Source organism: Petaurus breviceps, unplaced genomic scaffold (genome assembly GCF_028583685.1).
Source record: "Petaurus breviceps papuanus isolate PSGF00001 unplaced genomic scaffold, PetGlider_PUasm1.0 221, whole genome shotgun sequence".
In the NCBI taxonomy this organism is placed as follows: domain Eukaryota; kingdom Metazoa; phylum Chordata; class Mammalia; order Diprotodontia; family Petauridae; genus Petaurus; species Petaurus breviceps.
In genome coordinates, this window is record NW_027185877.1 from 1,657,774 (window position 1) to 1,679,757 (window position 21,984).

At 37.4% G+C, this 21,984-nt stretch overlaps 1 protein-coding gene across 3 annotated transcripts in view; it reads right to left on the reverse strand.

Moving 5' to 3' along the window:
• ACSS3 (acyl-CoA synthetase short chain family member 3) overlaps positions 1 to 21,984 on the reverse strand; it is a 235,300-nt gene that overhangs the window by 172,002 nt on the left and 41,314 nt on the right. For all 3 annotated transcript variants that reach the window (XM_069094789.1, XM_069094791.1, XM_069094790.1), the window contains exon 2: positions 18,227 to 18,371. In XM_069094789.1, coding sequence (XP_068950890.1) covers positions 18,227 to 18,371 — 145 coding nt within the window. The remainder of the gene's footprint in view (positions 1 to 18,226; positions 18,372 to 21,984) is intronic.

The window sequence follows — 21,984 nt, forward strand, 5'->3', positions numbered from 1 at the left end:
CCTGACTCCAGGGCTGGTGCTCTATTCACTGCACCATCTAGATGCTCCTGGAAAAGATTTTAACCCCTGTCAGCCTCAGGTTTCTCATCTGTAAAATGAAGACAATAATAACACCTATCTCCCAAGATTACTGTTGGGAGAAAATATATGTAAAGTGATATGCAAATGACAGCCTGTATTATTAAAAAACAGAATAAACATGGGAAAACATACTTCAGGAACACTGCCACAAACTATGGCAAACATTGTATGCCAAGTTACATATCTAAAATCCCCTCACTCTGCAAAGAGGAAAAGTAGGAAGACTACATAGTAAAGATGGATATAGACAGCTAGGTGGTGCAGTGAATAGAGCCTTGAGCCTGAAGTCAGAAAGGCCTGAGTGCAAATGTGACCCCAAATATATACTAGTTATGCAACCTTAGGCAAATCACTCAACCTCCGCTTGATCCTGCTTCCCAGAGTTGTTGTGAGGATGAAAGAAAACGGTATTTGTAAAGTACTTAGCACAGTGCCTAGGACATAGAGGGTCTAATATAAATGTTAGATGTAACTATCAGCATCATTCTCCTCCTCATCATCACCCCAATGGAAAAATAACAATAACAAGCTTTCCCAGCATTTCAATTCTCATTCTTATCCATACATTAAAATTCTATTTCCAGTTACTTCATTTTATTTTTTTTAATTGGGCTCAGAGCTACCTAGGACCTCACTGGTACATAAAACTCCCATGTAGATACCTTCCTCTACCAAAGAAGACAGGCAGCTGTCCTATCTATTCTCAATAGAGTTTCCTGGGGCAGTGAAACTTTAAATGACTTGCCTAAGATTGGGCAGGAGGGTAGTTAGAAGTACACACTTTTTAAAAGGGACAGGGTCAAAGTAGAAAATAGAATAAGTGGGGGGAGGGATAGGATGGAGGGAAATGTAATCATTCTTTCACAACATATCTACTATGGAAATGTTTTTACATACATATATACATATATGTATAACCTATATTGAATCACTTTTTCTGACAGTAGGGGTAGGTGAAGAGGGAAGAAGGGAAAGAATCTAGAAATCAAAGTTTTAAAATCAAATGTTAAAAAATATATTATTATTATTATTATTATTATTTTACATACAACTGGGAAATAAGATATACAGGCATTGGGGTATAGAAATCCATCTTGCCCCACTAGAAAGTCAGAGGGGGGATGGCGAAGATATAAGAGAGGGAAGACTGGGGGAAGGGGTATTCAGTAGAACTGCTATTTTGGGGCAGGGGGTAGGGGAAAGAGGAGGAAAAAATTGTAACTCAAAATCTTGTGAAAATGAATGTTGAAAACTAAAATAAACAAATTAAACAAAAGAAAAAATAAATAAATGACTTGCCTAGTGTCATAAAACCAGTATATGTTGATTCAGGTCTCCCTGACTCCATGGCTGGCTTTGGTCTTGTATCCCATGGTTTCTATATAGTCACAATTTGCTTTTTATCTAATGTCATTCTATATGAAAGGGTATTCACTAATACCAACAAGTACTAATAATTCTTCCTCCCTTCTCCACCTAAAAAACAGTACATTACATTTCTATATAACATATATGAGAACATATTATTATGAGTACACATAACAACATGTGTGCATGCTGTTTCTACCAGTGAACACAAGCTTCTTGAGGGCAAAACTATTTCTTTCATGGTTTTTGTATCTGAATTGCCTAACATGGTGCCTGGGCACACAGTACACACTTAGTGAAGGCTTATTTTTTAATTATTTATTTAGAATTTTATTTTTTTCCCCAATTTCATGTAAAAATATATATATATTTTAAAATTCTGAGTTCCAAATTCTCTCTCTTCCTTTCCTCCTCCTTCATTGAGGATTCAATTTGACATAGGTTATACATGTGCAATCAAGCAAAACATTTTCACATAAATAATTTGAAAGAAAACACAGACCTCCCCTCCCCCAAAGAAAACAAGAAAAAAAATGAAGAAAAATTTTAAAAGTATACTTTGATCCGCATTCAGACAAATATCAGTTGTTTCTCTGGAGGTGGATAGCATTTTTCATCAGTTGTTTGGGACTGTATTGCTAAGAACAGCTAAGTCATTCAAAGTTGATCATTGTACAATACAGCAGTTACTATGTACAGTGTTCTGGTTCTGCTCATTTCACATGGCATAAGTTCATGTAAGTCTTTCCAGGTTTTTCTGAGAGGATCCTGTTCATCATTTCTTGTAACAGTATTCCATCACAATCATATACCATGACTTGTTCAGCCAGTCCCCAACTGATGGGCATCTTCTCAGTTTCCAATTCTTTGCTACCAGGAAAGAGTTGCTATAAATATTTTTACACATATATATCCTTTACCTTTTTGATGTTTTTAAAAGTAAAGGCTTGTTGATTGAGGACAAAGCAAATGAATTTCTACTAAATCTTTTTGGTTTATTTTACCATCCCATTAAAGGGATACTTTTGATTGAAAAGAAGGACTCAATTAAGGTTTCTTCTGACAGCAATGAAATCAACACTTCAGCAAAACGAGGTAAGCAAACTTGACTTCCTTCTTGGAAGCTGTTACCACCAATTAATCAAGTTGACTCAAATTAAATTTAAATTGCCAGGCCCAGAGAGGTCACATAGCCTCCCACTGAAAGAAATTATTTTCCCAAACTCACTGAGCCTTGACTAGAAATGACCTCTTATAGCCAATAACTGTGCCCTGAAGAGAGTAAGAAGTAAAAAATGTTTCTTGAATTGACTCAAGTTGATTGTTAAGTTACAGAGTCTAACTCTATCCCCCAAAATTCTTCACCCAAAGAAGTTGAGGATTTTAAAGCAGAAGTGGAATTTATTTTTTTGTCTACATATTAGCTTCTTCCTGGATTAGGACTGGTGATCCGAATAGTCAACCTAGAAATAAGGTTTAAAAAGGGGGAATGAGAATTTGCTCTATTAAAAACAAGTCTTTGAGGGATGCAATTGATTTGATCTGAAATGAATCATTAGGAGAAGGGAACAACTGCTTTATTCCTATCAGCCTGAAAAGAATTAACTTTTCAAATTATAGAATAATAATATTCTTTTATCTCACTGTAACAAATAGTTATATTCAGGCAGATAAATTCCCACATTGGCCACGTCCCAAAAACCAGATCTCAGTCTACATTGAGTCCTATACATCCCTCAGTCTTAAGAGACTTTTCATAAAGTATTCTAACATTAACTTAAAGTAATATTACCTATAAAATTTATGCTACTGAAGGGCAGTCTTTGGATGCGGGAAATAATAAGCACTTCATAAAAGCTTGTCATGGGTTAGTGATCAATAATGCTTTAATAACTGGTCATTAGAGACAATCAGTAGTATACATCAAAGGGAGATGTGTATTCATAAACTAAAGGTAGGACTCTGGCTAGGTCTCAACTTCTTTGGTCTTCAGTGGTTTCATCTATAAAATAAAAGAGTTGGATTTTGATACATTAAGGTAGTTAGGTGGCACAGTGGATAGAATGTCAGGAAGACTCATTTTCCTGAGTTCAAATCTGGCCTCAGACACTTACAGGCTGTATGACCCTGGGCAAGTCACTTTGCCTAAGTTTCCTTATCTGTAAAATTAATTGGGGAAGGAAATGGCAAACCACTCTACTATCTTTGCCAAGGAAAACCCCAATGGGGTGACAGTGTTGGGTCATGATACAAATAATGACTGAACAGGCATACCTTCTGGACTAAGATGACAGCCACTTTAAGTGCTTTAGGGAGACAACATGAAGTAGTGGTAGAGAAAAAGAGGCTATCCTAGAAGCAAACAAGACCTGGGTTCAAATCTCACCTCAGATATAATTGGCAAGTCATACAATATTTCATTGTTCTAGGCAATTTTCTGAAACTATAAATTGCAGAGAAGATGTGGACCTACCTCCATAAAGGGGGTTTCCTTACCTGGTAGTTCCTCATATAACTGCAGTCACAAGTCAAAACCCCTCCCACTTAGTTTTACAAAGCATTTTGCTCACAATACTACTATGAGTTAAAAAAGATGATTTTCCCCATTTTTGGACCATGCTTATGAGTTCACTGGCATAGGGAACTCCCAGTTTAGGAAATTCACTTTATTAATGCTGATCACCAGCTACTCTGCAACTTCTATTAGTATAGAGCTGTCTGTAAGCTTGAAAGACTTGCCTAGGATCCCATAGTCACTATATATCAGAGGCTGTACTGGAACCGAAGTCTTCTTGACTTTAAGACTGGCTCTCTGAACTTCATGTTATGTCGACTTGGTTTTACAGGTGTGTAAACAGCTTTAGAGAATCCCTTATCCTTATCCTTATACCTTATCCTTAGGCATACAAGTAGCATTAAGTCCAGGGTTCAAACATAAGGGGCCTGACTCCAAGTATGACACTCTTTTAAAAATATCATGGAACCTTGAGGAACAGACTAAATCTCTAAGCACAGACAAGCTGTAAATGTGAGCTTGTTGTTGTGTTGTATGATTGGAACAAATGACACAAAAATTTTCACTGTCAAGAAAGTAATCTTCTAGGTGACTAGGTGGTGCAGTGAGTAAAGCGCCGGCCCCAGAGTCAGGAGGACCCGAGTTCAGTTGCGGCCTCAGACACTTAACAGCCACACAAAAAAAACTTGGCTAGACTAAAATAAGTCCATTCGTCACCTCTAATCATTGCTGTTATACCAAATCCTGTAAAGCCAAACCCTGATGTTACTATTCTCTCGTCTTCCCTGATCACCTTCTCCTGGCCCGTTAACTTCTTTCCACGTTCAAAGATGCAAAAATGGGCAAATCAGAGTTTGACATAAGTAAATTTTTAGCAATTTACGCTCTCTAAATATGGAATGAGATGCCTTAGGAGGCAGTTGGGTCCCCTCTTCCACTATTGCAAATCTCCAAGTAAAAATTGGATGACCACTTTTGGCATTGTAGAAGGGATTCCTAATCAGGTATGGATTGGACTATATGGCATTATTAACAATTTGCAAGCAAAATATGTAACTAGTTGGTTGTATCCTGTATCCCTCTACCTCAAATCACAATGAAGAAATTACTTTCATAGTCACTTACACTTATTTCCCTATACAAACTTATGACTATAATACCATGCCTTTCCTGCCTAAGGTGATCATACACCTATTAAAATTTCTCCTATTCCCATCAGCTCAAATAATTCTACGTGAGGTAGTTTCTTTCCCATGTAAACTTATAACATATGATGACTTACCAGGCTACAGAAAATACTGAAGATTCACTTGTTAGAAAAAAGGATACCTCTAGCTTTTACTCAAAACCCATCCACTTGAATGATTATTCTATAAATTATTCATTAACATTAAGGTTATTAAATGAGAAACAAATCTTTTGAAACAGCAAGCATTTTGGCCCTAAAATACCTCTCTTTAGCCATTTTTCCCTCTACAATACTATTTAATGGAAAATAGTAACTGTTTAGTGGAATTAGAGTCATGAAATACTGCATAGTCCTGAACATTTAGATTCAAATGCTACCTGTGATTAATACTGGTTTAATGGCCATGGACAGATAGGTCACTTAAATTTCTCCAAGACTCATGTAACTTGCTAAAACCATAAGCCATAGAAAAGATAGTCGAGAGTCAATAGACCAGAACTCAGCTTGGGGATGATGAATCAATATTTTGTCTTTAGTTTGGAAAATTACCTTCTCATCACAAAATCACTCCCTTTTAAATCCATCAAAATGAATGCATTAAAAAAAAACAGAAGTAGAGAGAAGGGCAACTGGACTAGTTTACCCATTTGCCACTTCTGTTCTCAGTTACATGCACAAATATGTATTCCCTGTCAAAACATTTTTTTTGTCACAGAGAAGCACAGAAACACATCAGGATCAAAGGATTCATTTTACTGGTGTATATTTAATTGAATTGCAATAGGATAAACATAGGATACATGTCCCAGGTCTTTTAAAGTTAAAACAGCCATTAAAGGTGGTCAGTTAAAAAGCAATCATTTAGCAGGTGAAAGTGACAAATGCTGGAAGGGATGCAGGAAAATTGGGACCTTAATTCATTGCGGGAGGATCTGTGAGAAATCTATCGAAGAGCAATCTGGAATTATGCCCAAAGAGTTATTAAATTGCCTGTACCCTTTGACCCAGGAATACCACTATTATGTCTCTTCCCAAGATGATTTGGGAAAAAGGAATATAACCTATATGTTTTAAAATATTTATTGCAGTACTCTTTGTAGAGACAAAGAAGGGGAAAATTTGGGGATGTCCATAAATTAGGGAGTAGCTGAACAAATTATGTTATGATGGTGATGGAATATCACTCTGCTATAAGAAATGATGAACTTGATGATCTGAGAAAAAAACATAGAAAGACTTTCATGAAATAATGAAGAATGAAATTAGCAGAACAAAAAAAAAAAACATTGTATACAATAAGAGCAATATTGTTTGAAGAACGACTTTGAGAGACCAAGTTGTTCTGACTATTACAAACACCCAAATTAACCGCAAAGTTCCTATGGAGGAAGATTGTTCCTTGCATTCAGAGAACACACATATTTGTGCAACACTATCCATCTCTATGGTGGGGGGTTGGGGGGAAAGAAAATTATGTGATAATTCTTTTTGACATTTAAAAGGAACAATAAGTTATACGTACAGAGCTGCAGTTTCAGATGCAAGCCTCTTTTTTTCTGTTCCACTTTGCTACGGAAATGCTTATTTCTTAAGTTCAGAATTTTTTTAAGCAATCATTTAGTACCTACTGTATGCATCAAAAAATAACATTATGAGTACATGGGAAATTTTTTTAAATAGAAGACATGGTACATTAATGTACCTCATCATTCAAATGAAACACTTTCTCTCAATCTGTCAATTTGTTTAGTGGATAGACCACCAACTGTTGTTGGGTATTACCCGGTTATTACTTTTTAAAATATGAGGTTACAAAAGACATCTCTCTCCTCCTGCTCCCACATGAAAAAATTTGAACAGAAAAACTGTACTGCTTGGATGCTGAACCAACTCTTCCACCCCACCTATATTAATAATCAGATGCTCTAGTATAGAACACACAGAAAACACTGTGGGCACTCCCAATGCATTTAAACAATGTCAGGTCACATTCCAGTTACTCTTTATGGTTCTAGTTGGTCAATACATTTGGAAAGTCAATCAGTATAAAGGAAAGGCTGCTACAGATCTCATTAAATGGTTTAAAAGGGTTACAAGGACATCACATAATTGCAGTCAAGGAGCTACTCCCTGAAGCAAGGAACAATGTTCACACATTTAAAGCTCCACCTCACACTTGATTGCACACACTCTTATTACCGAACAACAGAAAGAAGAGGAAAAAAGAGACTTTACTCGGGATTTTACCTTTTACCAATAAAAGTTGGAATTTTTTTCCATCCTATACTCTTGGAAAATTGACTAAGAAATAGGACAAGTGACTTGGGCTGGCCAATTTAGCTGGCCAATAACATGGCAGAGCTGGGGCTGAAACCCAAGTTTTCTTTGCTCCAAAACCAACTCTTAATTTACCATAACACAAGCCCTCTAAGAAAAATACATCAAAATCATTCCATCCAAGATACCCATTACAGTGTCATATTTGTCATAGGAGAAGTGGTTGACTTTGAAAATGAAAGTGGGAGGAAGAGGGCGGAGTCAATATGGCAGAGTAGAAGCAGGACCTCCTCTGGGCTCCAGCTTCCACCTTCCCCAATCCATGTAAAAAGGGGACTCTAAACAAACTTTGGAGCTGCAGAACCTATAAAATGACACAGAGAAGCTAACCTCCCACTGAGGACAGCCCAGCAGGCAGGCAGGAATTGGCCAGCACAGCACTCTGGAAGCGAAGCCAAGCCCAGCCCCATGCCAAGGATTTAGCCCCAGGGTGGGCCTGACTCCAGCTCAGCAGCAGCTATGGCCCTTTCCAGATTTATCAACACATAGATACGAAGGAAAAAGTGAGAGATCAGTGCAGTCTGGACTTTGGGACCCAGTAGGTGGGAGCGCATGGCTTTTGCCCCTGGGGTGAGAAGCTGCTGAGACACCAGCACAGCCAGCCAGCTCCACATGGAAGCTTCAGATCATAGCCTCTAGAGTGTAGGGGGACCGAGCACCAGTCTGAGGGGTAATTGCTCTTGCTATAACCTTCTTGGATCTGGATTACAGTCTAGGGTGGAGGTCCTGGGGTGTGGGTCCAGCTTGCCAGAGAGTGTGACGACCTCAGAGAGGGCACCCACCTAATACCTCCTGCAGCTAAGAAAACCGCAGAGTGTGGGATGAAAGTTCCCCTGTCTGGTGGCAGAGTCCTACTGTGGCAAAAAGCCCAGGGGTCAAGTGACTGAGGGGCGACATGACCAGTCAAAGAAAACAAAGCAGACACAAGATTCCAACATTAGACTCCTATTTGGGGGACAAAAAGGAGCAAGGCATGGAACAGGAGGAAGACAGTGAAGTCAGAACTCCTGCACCAAAAGCTTCAAAGGAAAATACGACCTGGTTACAGGCCATAGAGGACCTTAAGAAGCAGATAAGAGAAGTGGAAGAAAAACTGGGAAGAGAAATGAGAACAATGCAAGAAAATTATGAAATGAGAGTCAACAGCCTGACTGAGGAAAATAACACCTTAAAAAACAGACCACCTCAAATGGCAAAAGAGGCTCAAAAAGGCAATGAGGAGAAGACTGCCTTAAAAAGCTAAACTTGCCAGATGGAAAAAGAATTTCAAAAATTCACTGAGGAGAATCATTGCTTCAGAATTAGATTGGAGCAAATGGAAACTAGTGACTTTATGATAAATAAGATGCTGTTAAACAGATTAAAACAAATGAAAGTATAGAAGGCAATGTGAAATATCTCACTGGGAAGACCACTGACCTGGAAAATAGATCAAGGAGAGATAATTTCAAAATTATTGGACTACCTGAAAGTCATGATCAAAGTAAGAACCTAGAAATCATGCTCCAGGAAGTTCTCCAAGAAAACTTCCCTGATGTTTTAGAACCAGAGGGCAAAATAGAAGTTGAAAGAAGCCACATATCACCTCCTGAAAAAGATCCCAAAAAAGAAAACTCCTAGGAATAATATAGCCAGGTTCCAAGTTTCTCAGATCAAGGAGAGAACATTACAAGCAGCCAGGAAGAAACAATTTGAATATTGTAGAAACAAAATCAGTATAACCCAGGATCTGGCAGCTGCTACACTGAGGGATCAATATGCTTGTTATATGATATTCCAGAGGGTAAAGGAGCTGGGATTAAAACCAAGAATTAAAACCCAGCAAAACTGAGCATCATGTTTCAAGGGAAAATGTGGTCATTTGATGAAATAGACGACTTTCAAGCATTCTTGATGAAAAAACCAGAGTTGAATAGAAAATTTGATATTCAGATACAAGAAGCATGAGAAGGTAAACTGGGAAAAGAAATCATAAAGACCTTATCAAAGTTGAACTATTTACATTCCTACTTGGAAAAATGATAATTGTAACTGATGAAATTTTTCTCAGTATGAAAATAGTTGAAGGGAATATATATATATATACATATATATATACACACATATGTCTATATAGGAGGGCATATGGGTGTATGAATACATATGTGAATGTGTGTATATATGTTTACAGGTATACACAGATAGAGGGCACAGGACTAACTTAATAGGAAGGAATGATACTTAAAAGGTGAAATTAAGAGGTGAGAGAGGAATATAACGAAATGAGATGGGGAAAGACAGAATGGGGCAAATTATCTCATTTAGAAGAGACAAGGGAAAATGGTTAAAATGGAGGGGAAGAACAGGAAGGCAAAAGTGAATGGGTCAACCTTATTCTCATTTAATTTGGCTCAGGGAGGAAATAACATACACACTAAATAGGGTATCTCACCCTAAAGGAGAGTAGGGGGGAAGGGGATGACAGGGGGAGATCATGGAAGGGAGGACTGGCTGGGAGGGAGGGAAGTTGGAAGCACAAACTTTTGAAAAAGGACAGGATCAAAGTAGAAAATAGAACAAGTGAGAGGTGGGATAGGAGAGAGTGAAATATAGTCTTTTACAATATATCTACTATGGTAATGTTTTGCATAGCTACAGATGTGCAACCTATACTAAATTGCTTATCTTTCCAGTAAGGGTGGGTGACAAGGGAGGAAGGGAATGAATCTGGAATTAAGTGTTTTAAAATAAAATGTTTAAAATTATGTATACATATATTCTATTATTAATACTATCTTACATGTAATTGGGAAGGAAGATATACAGGCACTGGGGCATAGAGATCCACCATGAACTACTGGAAAAGTTGAAGGGGGTATGGGAGAAGATATGGGAGAGAGCAGAGTGGAGGAGAGGATATCCTGTGGGACCACTATTTTGGGGCAGTGGGTAGGGAAAAACAAATTGTAACTCAAAATCTGGTGGAAATGAATGATGTAAACCAGAAGGTAATAATGCATTTGGGAAAAAAAATAAGAGTACTGAAGGCTAAATACTAGTTAAATTGGTCAATAACTCAAGGACAGGTAATATAGCACTTGGAAGTATACACTCCTTACAGCAGCAATAATATAGTGTACATATATTATGTGATACTATTATGTTGTCATCCAGGCATTTTATTTGTGTCCAACTCTTCATGATCCCATTTGGGGTTTTCTTGGGAAATAAAATGGAGAGGTTTGCCATTTCCTTCTCCAGCTCATTTTATAGAAGAGGAAATTGAGACAAATGGTAAAATGACTTGTCCAAGGTCACACACCAAGTTAAGTGTCTTAGGAACTCAGGAAGATCAGCCTTCCTTACTCCAGACCCAGCACTCCATCCTCTGCACCACTTATACTCTATCATAATATGATGACATAATATTATAATGTGTATGAATAATATTATTTTCTTCTTTCTCTTTTTCTGCCCCAATTTCATCATCTAATATTCAAAACTTCAGATTCTTCTCCTTTTTCCTTTCATCTTTCTCATCACCTATATCTTTAGCCAATGACAGACAATAACAGTCACTGGAATATTCTTGATGTCTAGACATGTATGCTTTCACTGATTATGTTATTTTGTTATTAATATAGACACTGCCATTAACTCCCTCAATTACACTCTATAACCCTCAACCAGCTTTGGAACACTCACATCACCATGACATGATTTAGTTATTAGATTTCCTCCTCACTGTTCCCTTTCACTCCTAACAGGTAATGTTTATTGAAATATAAGATCTCCTGTTCATTTTGTCATCTAAATTAAGGAAGAATGTTATCTGAAAACACCTGAGTGAGCATCAAGGCTTATTAGTGCCTTCATGTAAAATATTTTCTATTGCTCAGAGTTAAGAAAAAGGCAAAGCTAAAACCCTCACTGTAAAACAGGTTCCCCTCTGTCACATCCTAAAGTGGACTATGGTGACCTGTCAATCAAGCCATCTGTACTATAGAACAGCAAGAGACAAAATGAGGTCTGAGTAAGAATGCTTCTCTGGGCTGGTGCCCTACAAAGTCAAAATTCAAAACTTGTCATGGAATCTTAGGGCTTTTAGGCCATGTAGCATAACCTCATTTTACAGATGATGAGACTGAGATCAGGAAACATTAAGTACGTCACCATTGTAGATCAGAACAAATACTACACTTGGGATTAGGAGGCTTGATTTTAATCCCACTTCTGAAACTCCCAAGCTCTGTGACCAAAGGCAAATTACAGCATTGCAGAATATGAGAATTGGAAACAGCTTGAGTGGACAGCTAGTCTAGCCAATAGAATAAACCCCACTATTAGATACCCAACCAATGCATGCTGATGGCTAGGCGGGGCAGTTGAGAGGGCACTGGGACTGGAGTTCAAAAGACTTGAGTTCAAATGTAGCCTCAGACACTTATTACATGTGTGACTCTTGGCAAGTTACTTAACCACTCTCCGCCTCAGTTTTCCCATCTGTAAAACTGGAATAATAATGTTAGCACCCACCTCCCAGGGTTATTATGAAGCTCAAATGAAATAACTATAAAGTGTCAGGCACATAAGGACTATATAAATGTTACCCATTATCATCATCATTCAGTTTCTGTTTAACCTCTCTTAGCTTTGGTTTCCTTTCTGCAAATGGCAATAGTACTCATATTTTCTGCATCACAGGTTGTTTTAAAGAAAGCACTTAGTAAAATTTAAAGTATTAAATGTCTGCCACTGGTGTGGCCGCAGACACTGACTATGTGACCCTGGGCAAGTCACTCAATCCTAGTTGTTTCAGTTCTTCATTTGCAAAATGAGTTAGAGAAGGAAATGGTCAATCCCTCCAATATCTTTGCCAAGAAAACCTCAAAGGCACCATGAAGAGTCAGACGTGACAGAAAAATGACTAAACAACAAAACAACAACAGGTCTCATTAATTAGTGATAGCTACCTGATGGCAAAAGTCTTTCTTCTATTCCACGTTGCCTTTCTATAACTGCTGAATTTTGTATAAAATATTAAGCTTCCTATAATTAGGGGGTCATTATTTTGATCTGACTTCTTTCTAGTGCTGAACTGACAATAGTTATCATGACAATATTAACTTGTATTTCAATTATCCTTTATAATCTAATGCACATTTTCACACATATCTAGCCCTTACTGGAATAAGCAGAGGACTGCCTGGCACATATTAATCACTTATTGATGACTAGTAAAACGCTTGGTGACCAATTGATTGCCAGTGACAAAGCAGAGGGAATTATTACTCAGGTATAGATTAGACGAGATGATCTCTGAAGTCCCTTCAAAATCCAAGACACTGTCACACTAATATGATTCTAATATAATCATTACCATAACTCTATAGGACAAATAGTATTATATCCCTTTTTAAATTGAGTAATATAGGGCTCAATGAAGTTAAATAATAATAATAATTAATAATAATAATAGTTAACCATTTATATCATGTTTGCTGTGTGACAGGTACTGTGCTAAGCACTTGACAAATATTATCTCGTTTGATCTTCAAAACAACCCTGGGATATATGTACTATTGTTATTCCCATTTTACAGATGAGAATATTGAGGCAAACAGAGATTAATTGACTTGTCCAAGGTCGCACAGCTAGCAAATATCTGTGACCATATTTGAACTCAGGTTTACCTGATTCTAGGTCTAGCAATGTATCCGCTGTAACACCTAGTTGTCCAAAATCACACAGCTGGCTGATGTTAGACCTGGGAATTAACTTTCCACTATACCATGGAGACAGATATATAAATATATATGTATAGTTATAGTTTTTAATTTCCATCTCAATTCAAAGTTATTTACTCTATCACATCACTCTGTTAGGTTTTGTCTTTTGAGACAGGTAAGCCTTTACACATATAAAATTGTAGGAGACATCTTGAGACGACAAATATTTCACCACGTATTCCTCTAGTTGCAGGTGGGAAGGATGCAAACCAATTCAGGCTGTTGGCTATCTATTCAATAATAACACCTCCCAGGTCTGTGATGCTTTATTTTATTTTATTTGCAAAGTTCTTCCCTCATAATGCAAATACTATTCTTACTTTACAGGTAAAGAAACTGAGGCACAGAGAGATTAAATAATTTCCCATCATTAAATCTTCCCAAAGTCAAAGCTGAAACTCAAACAGATGTCTCCTGACTCTAGGATCTATGATTAATTTAAAAATTATAAAAAATTAAAAATAAAGAATTTGGACTTGTAAAACCCCCTTCACCAGAATTTCTTCCATGGTGAATAGCCATGTATTTTTCTATTTTCTCCCTACCTTTTTTTTCCCTAATCTCTGTTTCTTACATTCCGTAAATTGAATCCATCTAAGAATCTTTAACCATAAGAATGTATCTTCATAACATATATGCCCTCTGAATAGTAATCTCTTTTATTTAGAAATATCTATAATTCTTTAGAATACATAAGTACTCATAAATTTTTATAGAGACCTCATAGTGAGTAAGTGGTACTTAACTATTTTTTCATAAATCATTTCATGAGAAATGAGTCTTTCTTATGATCAGTTGAGATTATTAAGACAGAAATGAAGGATTCTCCTTCTTTACTTGTTATTATGCAAGCTACGACAACAGAGTTAAAAATGGTGACCAAATATTTAATATGAACGAGAATATATTAAACACTTCCTATGTGGAAATCATTTTGCTAAGTTTTGGTTATAAGCAGCAACTGTGGTTTAGACAACACTGCTATCCCTGGGAGTACTGCTCAGTGGCTAGTGTGGGTAGCATTGCTTCCATAATGATTAAAGGAAAGATTGGCCAAAAGCACAAATAAAATATCATTTTTGTTAGTTTTGTCTTCATTTCCTATTAAATGTAGCAAATTTTCTTTTCCTTTCTTTTATTGGTATTTTAAGTACTACCTATGTTCTAACACCTACTAAATCACTTAGAATGCTTCAAAAAGAATCACTTCTGTCAAAACACTTAAACTGTTGCTTTCAATTCATCATTTGATTCAACATATATTTATGAAGCACCTATTATATGCCTAACATTTTATTAGGGACTATCAGTAATGTTTCAGATTATTTTGTTCAGTGACTGAGATTAAAGGTAAGAGATAAATGTGTGTGTGTGTGTGTGTTTGAGTGTTTGTGTGTGTATGTATTAGCTTTCTGATACCCTATGATGTAAGACTATGAAGAGATGCAGGGTAGGCTAATGCAGGTTGTACAATATTAACAATGGTCTGCATGCAAGAAATGGGGCTTAAGACATCCAGGACAGGGGAAGCTAGGTGGCGCTGTGAATAGAACACCTGCCCTGGAATCAGGAGGACCTGAGTTCAAATGCAGCCTCAGACACTTAACACTTAATAGCCATGTGACCTTGGGCAAGTCACTTTAACCCCAATTTCCCCTCCAAAGAGCAAAAAAAAAAAAAAAGATATCCAAGACATATATGCCAAACAATAGAGGAACAAGAATATTTTATATTGCAAGAGTTAAGGGATACTAGGTAGACAACCCAAGTCCTACATTGCTACACAAAGAGAACACTTGGTGAGGGGTGGTGGTGGGGATACTTTTAAAAATTATTACAGGGGCGGCCAGGTGGCTCAGCAAGTAAGAGCACCGGTTCCAGTGTTGGGACGACCTGGAGATCGAATCCCAGGCTCAGACGCTCAGCACCACACCCAGAAATAACTGGCCGTGTAACCTTGAGCAAGTTACTTAACCTCAATTGCTTAAAAAAAAATTATTACAAATTTATGGGGTTTTATAATCATAGTTTCAGAAATGAACTTTGGGAGCCATTAGGTTTCACCCCATCATTTATAGATGAGAAAAAAGACACCAAGAGGGTAAGTGGTTTTCCCAGTGTTCTACAGTAAGTGCCCAAAGCAGGGTTCAAATCAAGGTCTTCCAAACTCAGTGCTCTATCCACTGTTTCACTCTGCCCCTTTAAAAATGATCATTTACAATCCAGGGATATGGGAAAAGGCTTTAAATAGAGGGTGAGATCTCAATTGTATTACCTCTTTAGCCATATTCCATTTTCTCTACTCTTTTGTGACCATTTTACTAAACACCATTCACTAAGTCATTTCCCAAGCAAACTCTACTATGTCTTATTTCTTCCCTCATTGAAACATTACCCCCTTAACTAGAGAAGCAGCAATAGCTCTGCTTCCTCTAAATCTGCAGGGCTCACCAAGATTTTCCCAACAGCACCTTACAAAAAGCACTCAGCTGACAAAATTCATTGCTCAATCTTAGAAAACATGTATGCTTGTAATGTAAGACGTATCTAATGCCCTTCATTTGTATAATTATTTTTTTTGCCCTACTTTCTCAACTCCCACAAGGTACAGACTGTATCTTCCTAAGTTCCTTTGTATGATGCCTCACAAAGCCATGCATAAGCACTTAATTAGAATGATAAATAGCGTGCCATGTAAAAGGATGATTCTCACCCTCCCAAGCAAGGCAAATCCTTGGCTGGTAGAAAATATTCCAGGTATAGCAAGAAACTAATAATGCTGCTGCAGTTGACAATTAAGTCACTCTAATTTATAACTAATGTCAATAATATTTTCTCCTCAGTGAAATAAATACTGCTTATTAATGGTACTTTAATAATCAGGCAGCCAAATGTATAATGGATAGACTGGCGGCCTCAAAGGCAGGAAGACCTGAAGTGGAATCCTACCTCAGACATAGCACCTATGTGACCTTTGAAAAGTCACTTAAACTCTTGGTGGCACCATAGGTAGAGCATTGGCCCTGGAGTCTGGAGGACCTAAGTTCAAACGTGGCCTCAGACACTTACTAGCTTTGTGACCCTGGGCAAGTCACTTAATACCAATCGAGGGAGGAAGGGAAGAAAGGAAGGGGGGGTGGAGAAAAGAAAAAAAAAGAATGGAGTTACTTAGACTCTCTGGGCCTCAGTTTCCTCATATATGAAAGAAAGGAGTTAAACTATTTGGGCTCTTAGGTCCTTTTTCACCCCTAAATTTTTGCTTCTGAAATCCTATGACATTTTCTATAAATTAACAGTTAATTCAGAAGTGCAAATAAATAACTCATTTTGGTTTATAGACATAAAAGGAAAGAGAATTGTAAGGGAATAGAAATTATTTGTCAGTTGAAGAAGCAGCATTGTAGATAGAGGCCTGTCTTCTGAACCAATACTATCTGAGTACTAGTCACACTTCTGACACATGCTGACTATATAATCACTTAACCTTTCCGTTTTCCAGGCAGTCGGGTGAAGGGAGTTTTCTCACCAAGGAGTTCTCTGTGCCAATGTCCAGTCTATATGTCTTTTCTTATATGGTTAAGCAACTCTTACTGCTGTATTCCAGCTCTGCTGATTAATTCCACAGTATCAAAGGTCCACTCTATATCCCTGTCCCCAGCTGGTTAAGCCCTAGTTAGTGATTACTACTGCCTAATTACACAATTTGTTTTGTAATCTAGATCCTTGATTTCATCATTGTGGAATATTCCTTGGTGTGGAAGTACTCTTCACTGATGCATATCCACAACTCCTCTGTAACTTAGAACAATAGATTTAGAGATTTGAAGTCCACAGGGATCATCTAGTCCAACTGACCTCCTCTTTTTACAGATGAGGAAACCGAGGCCCAGAGAATATAAGTGATTGCCCTAAGATCACCCAAGTAATAATAAGTGACAGAGACAGGATTCTAACTGATGTCCCATGATTCTAAGTTCATTACTCTTTCCACCAGACCTTGTTGCTTGTAGTATTAGAGATTTGCCTGAGGCACTATAAGAATTAGTGACTTCCCTACACATCTGGTGTACATCAAAGGCAGAACCTGAATGAAAGGCTTTCTGACTCCAAAGCTGACCTTGTATCCACTATCCCAAGCTAATGAGCCCAGACTACTCCCTGATAAAAGGGCTCATCTTTGAATACCAACATTCTACTGGCAATGTAAGTTGCAAAGCTACATTTTAGAGAGCACCACTGTTGCCAAGGGAATGAAAATGCATACCGTTCACAGAGGAATAGAGAGGGTCATGGTAGTTAAGAACAAACTGAGGCATTTTATGAACAAGCAATTACAGAGGGGAGCCAAATGAAATAAAAAATGTCATCCTCGAAACGTAAAATAAAAAAGAAAATGGGACAGTGACATAGTGAGATTGAGAGATAATCCATGGAGAACCCATATAATCCATTAATGATAACGATGATGAGGAGGAGGAGGTGGAGGATAGTTAATACGTACATAATACCATATTCCAGGCACTGTGGTAAGAGCTTTATAATTATTATCTCATTTGATCCTCTCAACAACCCTCAGACTATTATTATATATTATTATATATATTATTATTATATAATATATATATTATTATATATAATATATATATTATATATATTATTATATATATAATATATATATTATATATCAGTGCTATTATTACCCCCATTTAACAGATGAAGAAACTGAGACAAATTGAGAATAAGTGACTTACCCAGGGTCACACAGGTCAAGAGAAAGTAGGTTGGGCAAACCTTGCTCTGCCTTTGTGAGAAGACATAGATCTGAGAATTATAGGATGGGTAGGCAAGGATAAGTCACCACCCAGATTATTGAAAGGAATACCAATCATAAGATCATAGAACCATTTGAGTCATGTCAATATATTTAATCCTCAAATCATATGATCAATCAGTATACAGAAAACCTACCTGTTCCAAAACTTCTTTATAAGTAATAGTGGCTTTTGTGTTTGTTACGGGGCTATCATAGATGATGGCAATCTTGTCTCCTTGTCCATTTTCAATATGGCGGTCTATAGCATTGTAACAAATATTAAGCATGCCTTCCACAAACCTGAAAGGGAAATGAAAAGCATTGAAATAACTATCATTATTCAAAATTAAAAAAAAAATTACTTGACAATGAACTCTAGTCAATTCAAAACTATCACATGCAAACATGGATGGGCCCTTTTAATATCAGTTCTGGCAGTTAGAATTAAAGTCATCAGAGAGGAGATTAATCATTCATTCTGTGTGTCTGTCTCTAATCAGACCTGTGACTCCATCCCTTTGGGGAATTCTCTATGATGAAACTCCTTCCATTAATAAAGACAAGCAATTGCTCTATGATTCACAGCCTTAGAGAGAAGCCTGGGACACTGGGAAGTTTAGCAGCCTTGCCAGGCTCACACAGTGAGTTGTATGTCATAGGTAGGATTTGAACTTTGGTCTTCCTATCTCCAAGGCCACCTCTCTTTCCTTTATATCACAGATGACTCTCCATCACAATATTTAAGTTACTTAAAAATTATATTAAGCACTTCAAGTTACAAAGGACACATTTGCTCAATAGCACCATAATAGATTAAAAAAATTTAAATCTGATACTCTATTTATCAGCCTCATTTCTTCTGAAAGCAAAATCTGCCACAAACACATATGTTAATTTCACAAGAATGAAATCTGCATACATAGGGGAAAAGGACAGGAAAAACATCCTTTAGAATCTCAAACATTATTTTTCTCATTTTGGTACAAGTATTAGCCCAAAATTTCTTACATTAACTGTGATTCCTATTGTTCCTTGACACACACATTCCAAGTCCCATCTCCAGGCATTTCCTCTGCCTATTATCCCCCATGCCTGAAATGCTTTCCCTCTCTGACTCCTGGCTTTCCTTGCTTCCTTAAATCCCAGTTAAATCCTACCTTCTACTGGAAGATTTTTGATATTCTTCCTAACCTTAGAGCCTTCCCTCTTTTGGTTATTTCCAACTTAGCCTGTATGTATTTTGTCTGTACATAGTGGTTTGTATGTCATCTTTTACATCAGATTGTGAACTCCTTGAAGGCAGGACTTGTCTTTTATTTTTTTGTATCCCTAGTACTTAGCACAGTGCCTGGTACATAGTAGATGCTTAATAAATGCTTACTTACTGAATGAGTATCCTACTATAATGGTAATGGGAATTTGAAGATCTTCCCTGCTCCCTAATAGGCTGAATATAATCACATGGAGTCTGCGGTGGGAGGAATTTGCTGAAGAGTAGAACAGAGCACACAGAAAACTGGGAATCAGAGCAATTAGAGCTGAAGGGAGGAGAGAAAGCACCCAGGGAGACAGCTAGGCTGGTGAGTGTTTGTTTGCCCCATTGTGTCCACTAGGCTTGTGAGTGTTTCTTTGAGGGAAGGCTAACAGATAGTGTGACTCTCTGCTGTACTATGGTGTATTAACTTCTTTGTTGCTATGATGGATTTAGTTTCCTTGTGTTGAGATGTTGCTCTCTAGTGTCTGAATAAATGTTTTGTTTCTTCCTTCTATATGGAGAGGCTGTTATATTTTGTGATTGAGAACTACGCTAGCATATTTGTAGTCACCATAGGTGCTGCGAATAGTGTGTTGGTGCTACATGTACATGCTAGGGAAATAAGGTATAAGAACAATGGAATAATAGGAAAGGACCATCTTATGAAAAGCTTTGAATGTCAAAGAATTTTAAATTGGACCCTGGAGGTGATTAAAGAGCCATGGAGCTTGGGGGTAGAGGGAAGGAGGAAGGGAGGAGGGGGAATGGAGAAGGGGGATTGTAATTGTGAGACAATTAAAAATGTGATCAGAAAAACTACTCAGGCACCTAAGAGAAGGATAGCATGTGGCCAAATAAATCTTCTACAATGAAGAAATTAGAGGTAAAAACCTATGTTTTTTTGTGCATACACATACATTTGGGAGGTATAAAAATAACCCTGAAGAAACACCAGGATATTTTCCTTTAAACTTATTTAATTTTAGTTTTCAACATTCACTTCCATAAGCTTTTGAGTTTTAAATTTTCTCTCTCTCCCTCCCCTCACCCATCTCCAAGATGGCATGCAATCTGATAAAGGTTCTACATATACAATCCTAATAAACATATTTTCACATTAGAATGACTAGGATTCTAATAAGACTTTTGACAGACAAAATTACAACAGAGAGGCAGAAAAATAATTTCTGACTTATGGCAATTTAGTACATCCTCTTAGGCCATAAAAGTTGAACATATTTAATTAAACAAAATCACAATCTCATACATCCCCTTAAGGAAACAAACCTAGTTAAAAAGACTTTACAGGTAAACTAAGTCAGGTTATAGTTTAAACTAAATAATGGTGTTCACAATGGGATGATTTAAAGGGGGTGGTTAACATGTCTATAGAGTCTAAATTAGAGGAATCTTTCTACAAATAGCTAAACTACTTCAGGAAGCTGAAATTCCCCTTTGGCTAATTTATCTGAAACTTTTCCCTTAATACTACTATTCCAATGAGATGAGTTCTAGCCAGGTAAGGGTAATATAACAGGAGGTAGGCATAAGATATCCAATTTTTCCTGGAGGAATCAAATAATAGAATTCAATGGAAGGAAATTTAAAAAAAAAAATGAAAAATTGTCATCAGAGAAGGTTAATGTAGTTGTTCAAGTAGTAAGTCATAGAGGCCTAAACTAGAGTTGTGCCTATATAATCATCAAGGAGGAGGCATATACTAGATATGTCATGAAGGTAAAAACTACAGTTATTTAGCAACAGATTTAGAAGGGAAAGATGATGTGTTCCATTTTTTGTAATGACAAGCAAAGAAGTAATTAACACCTTGTTTCAGTTCATGATTGGATCAAGTGTTAAAATCCAGAACTTGTGAACCCCAGACCTTGTGAAGAAGAGGAGGAGCTAATGAACATAGATAAGGAAAGGCCCAGGCTGGAGAGAGCAGCACTGACTGAGCAGGTTCTTGTGGTGGGGAAGGAAAACACTTGTGGTATCCCGGAACTATATGTTTGTCTGTTCTGTCTGTGTTGATGTTTGTTTGTGATACTTTCTACAGAAGCCCTGGGACGTTACTGGAAGCCCTGAAAGAGTATTTTCTGGTTATTTACAGAAGTCCTGGAGGAAGGTTTTGGAGGTTTTTAGTGATGATTTGTGCTGACCTCTTGGACCTTGTTTGTGGGTCTGTATTGATTTCTATACTAATGATTTGTGTTGAGCTTTGAGACCTTGTTGGTGGGTCTGTGTTGATTTTACAGGCAAATAATAAATTGATGATGGTGCTGGCAATATGCATGAATATTATTGTGGTTCTGTTAAGCTTTGTCTTTCCAGAAACAGGAATTGTGAATGATTGGAGGTGTACTGGACACTGTGAGCTTTAATATGGAATGGGAACTGGACAAGGAGCTGAGAGGTGTCTCCCTCTGAATCCAGGTGACAGTTGGATAGATTCGGGCAGGAGCTGGGACCATGGAAGAGGAACCATGGAAGCTGAGAGCCCACCTCAAGTCAAGATGAAAAGATCTCCACTTGGGTACCTGATGCTTACTGAGAAGATTATGATTTGTGACCTAGGGGTGGAGAACTTTGAACTTTGTGTCCATTAAGGAGACAAGCTTCCTTAAGAATGATTGAATTAAGGACTTAATGAATGAT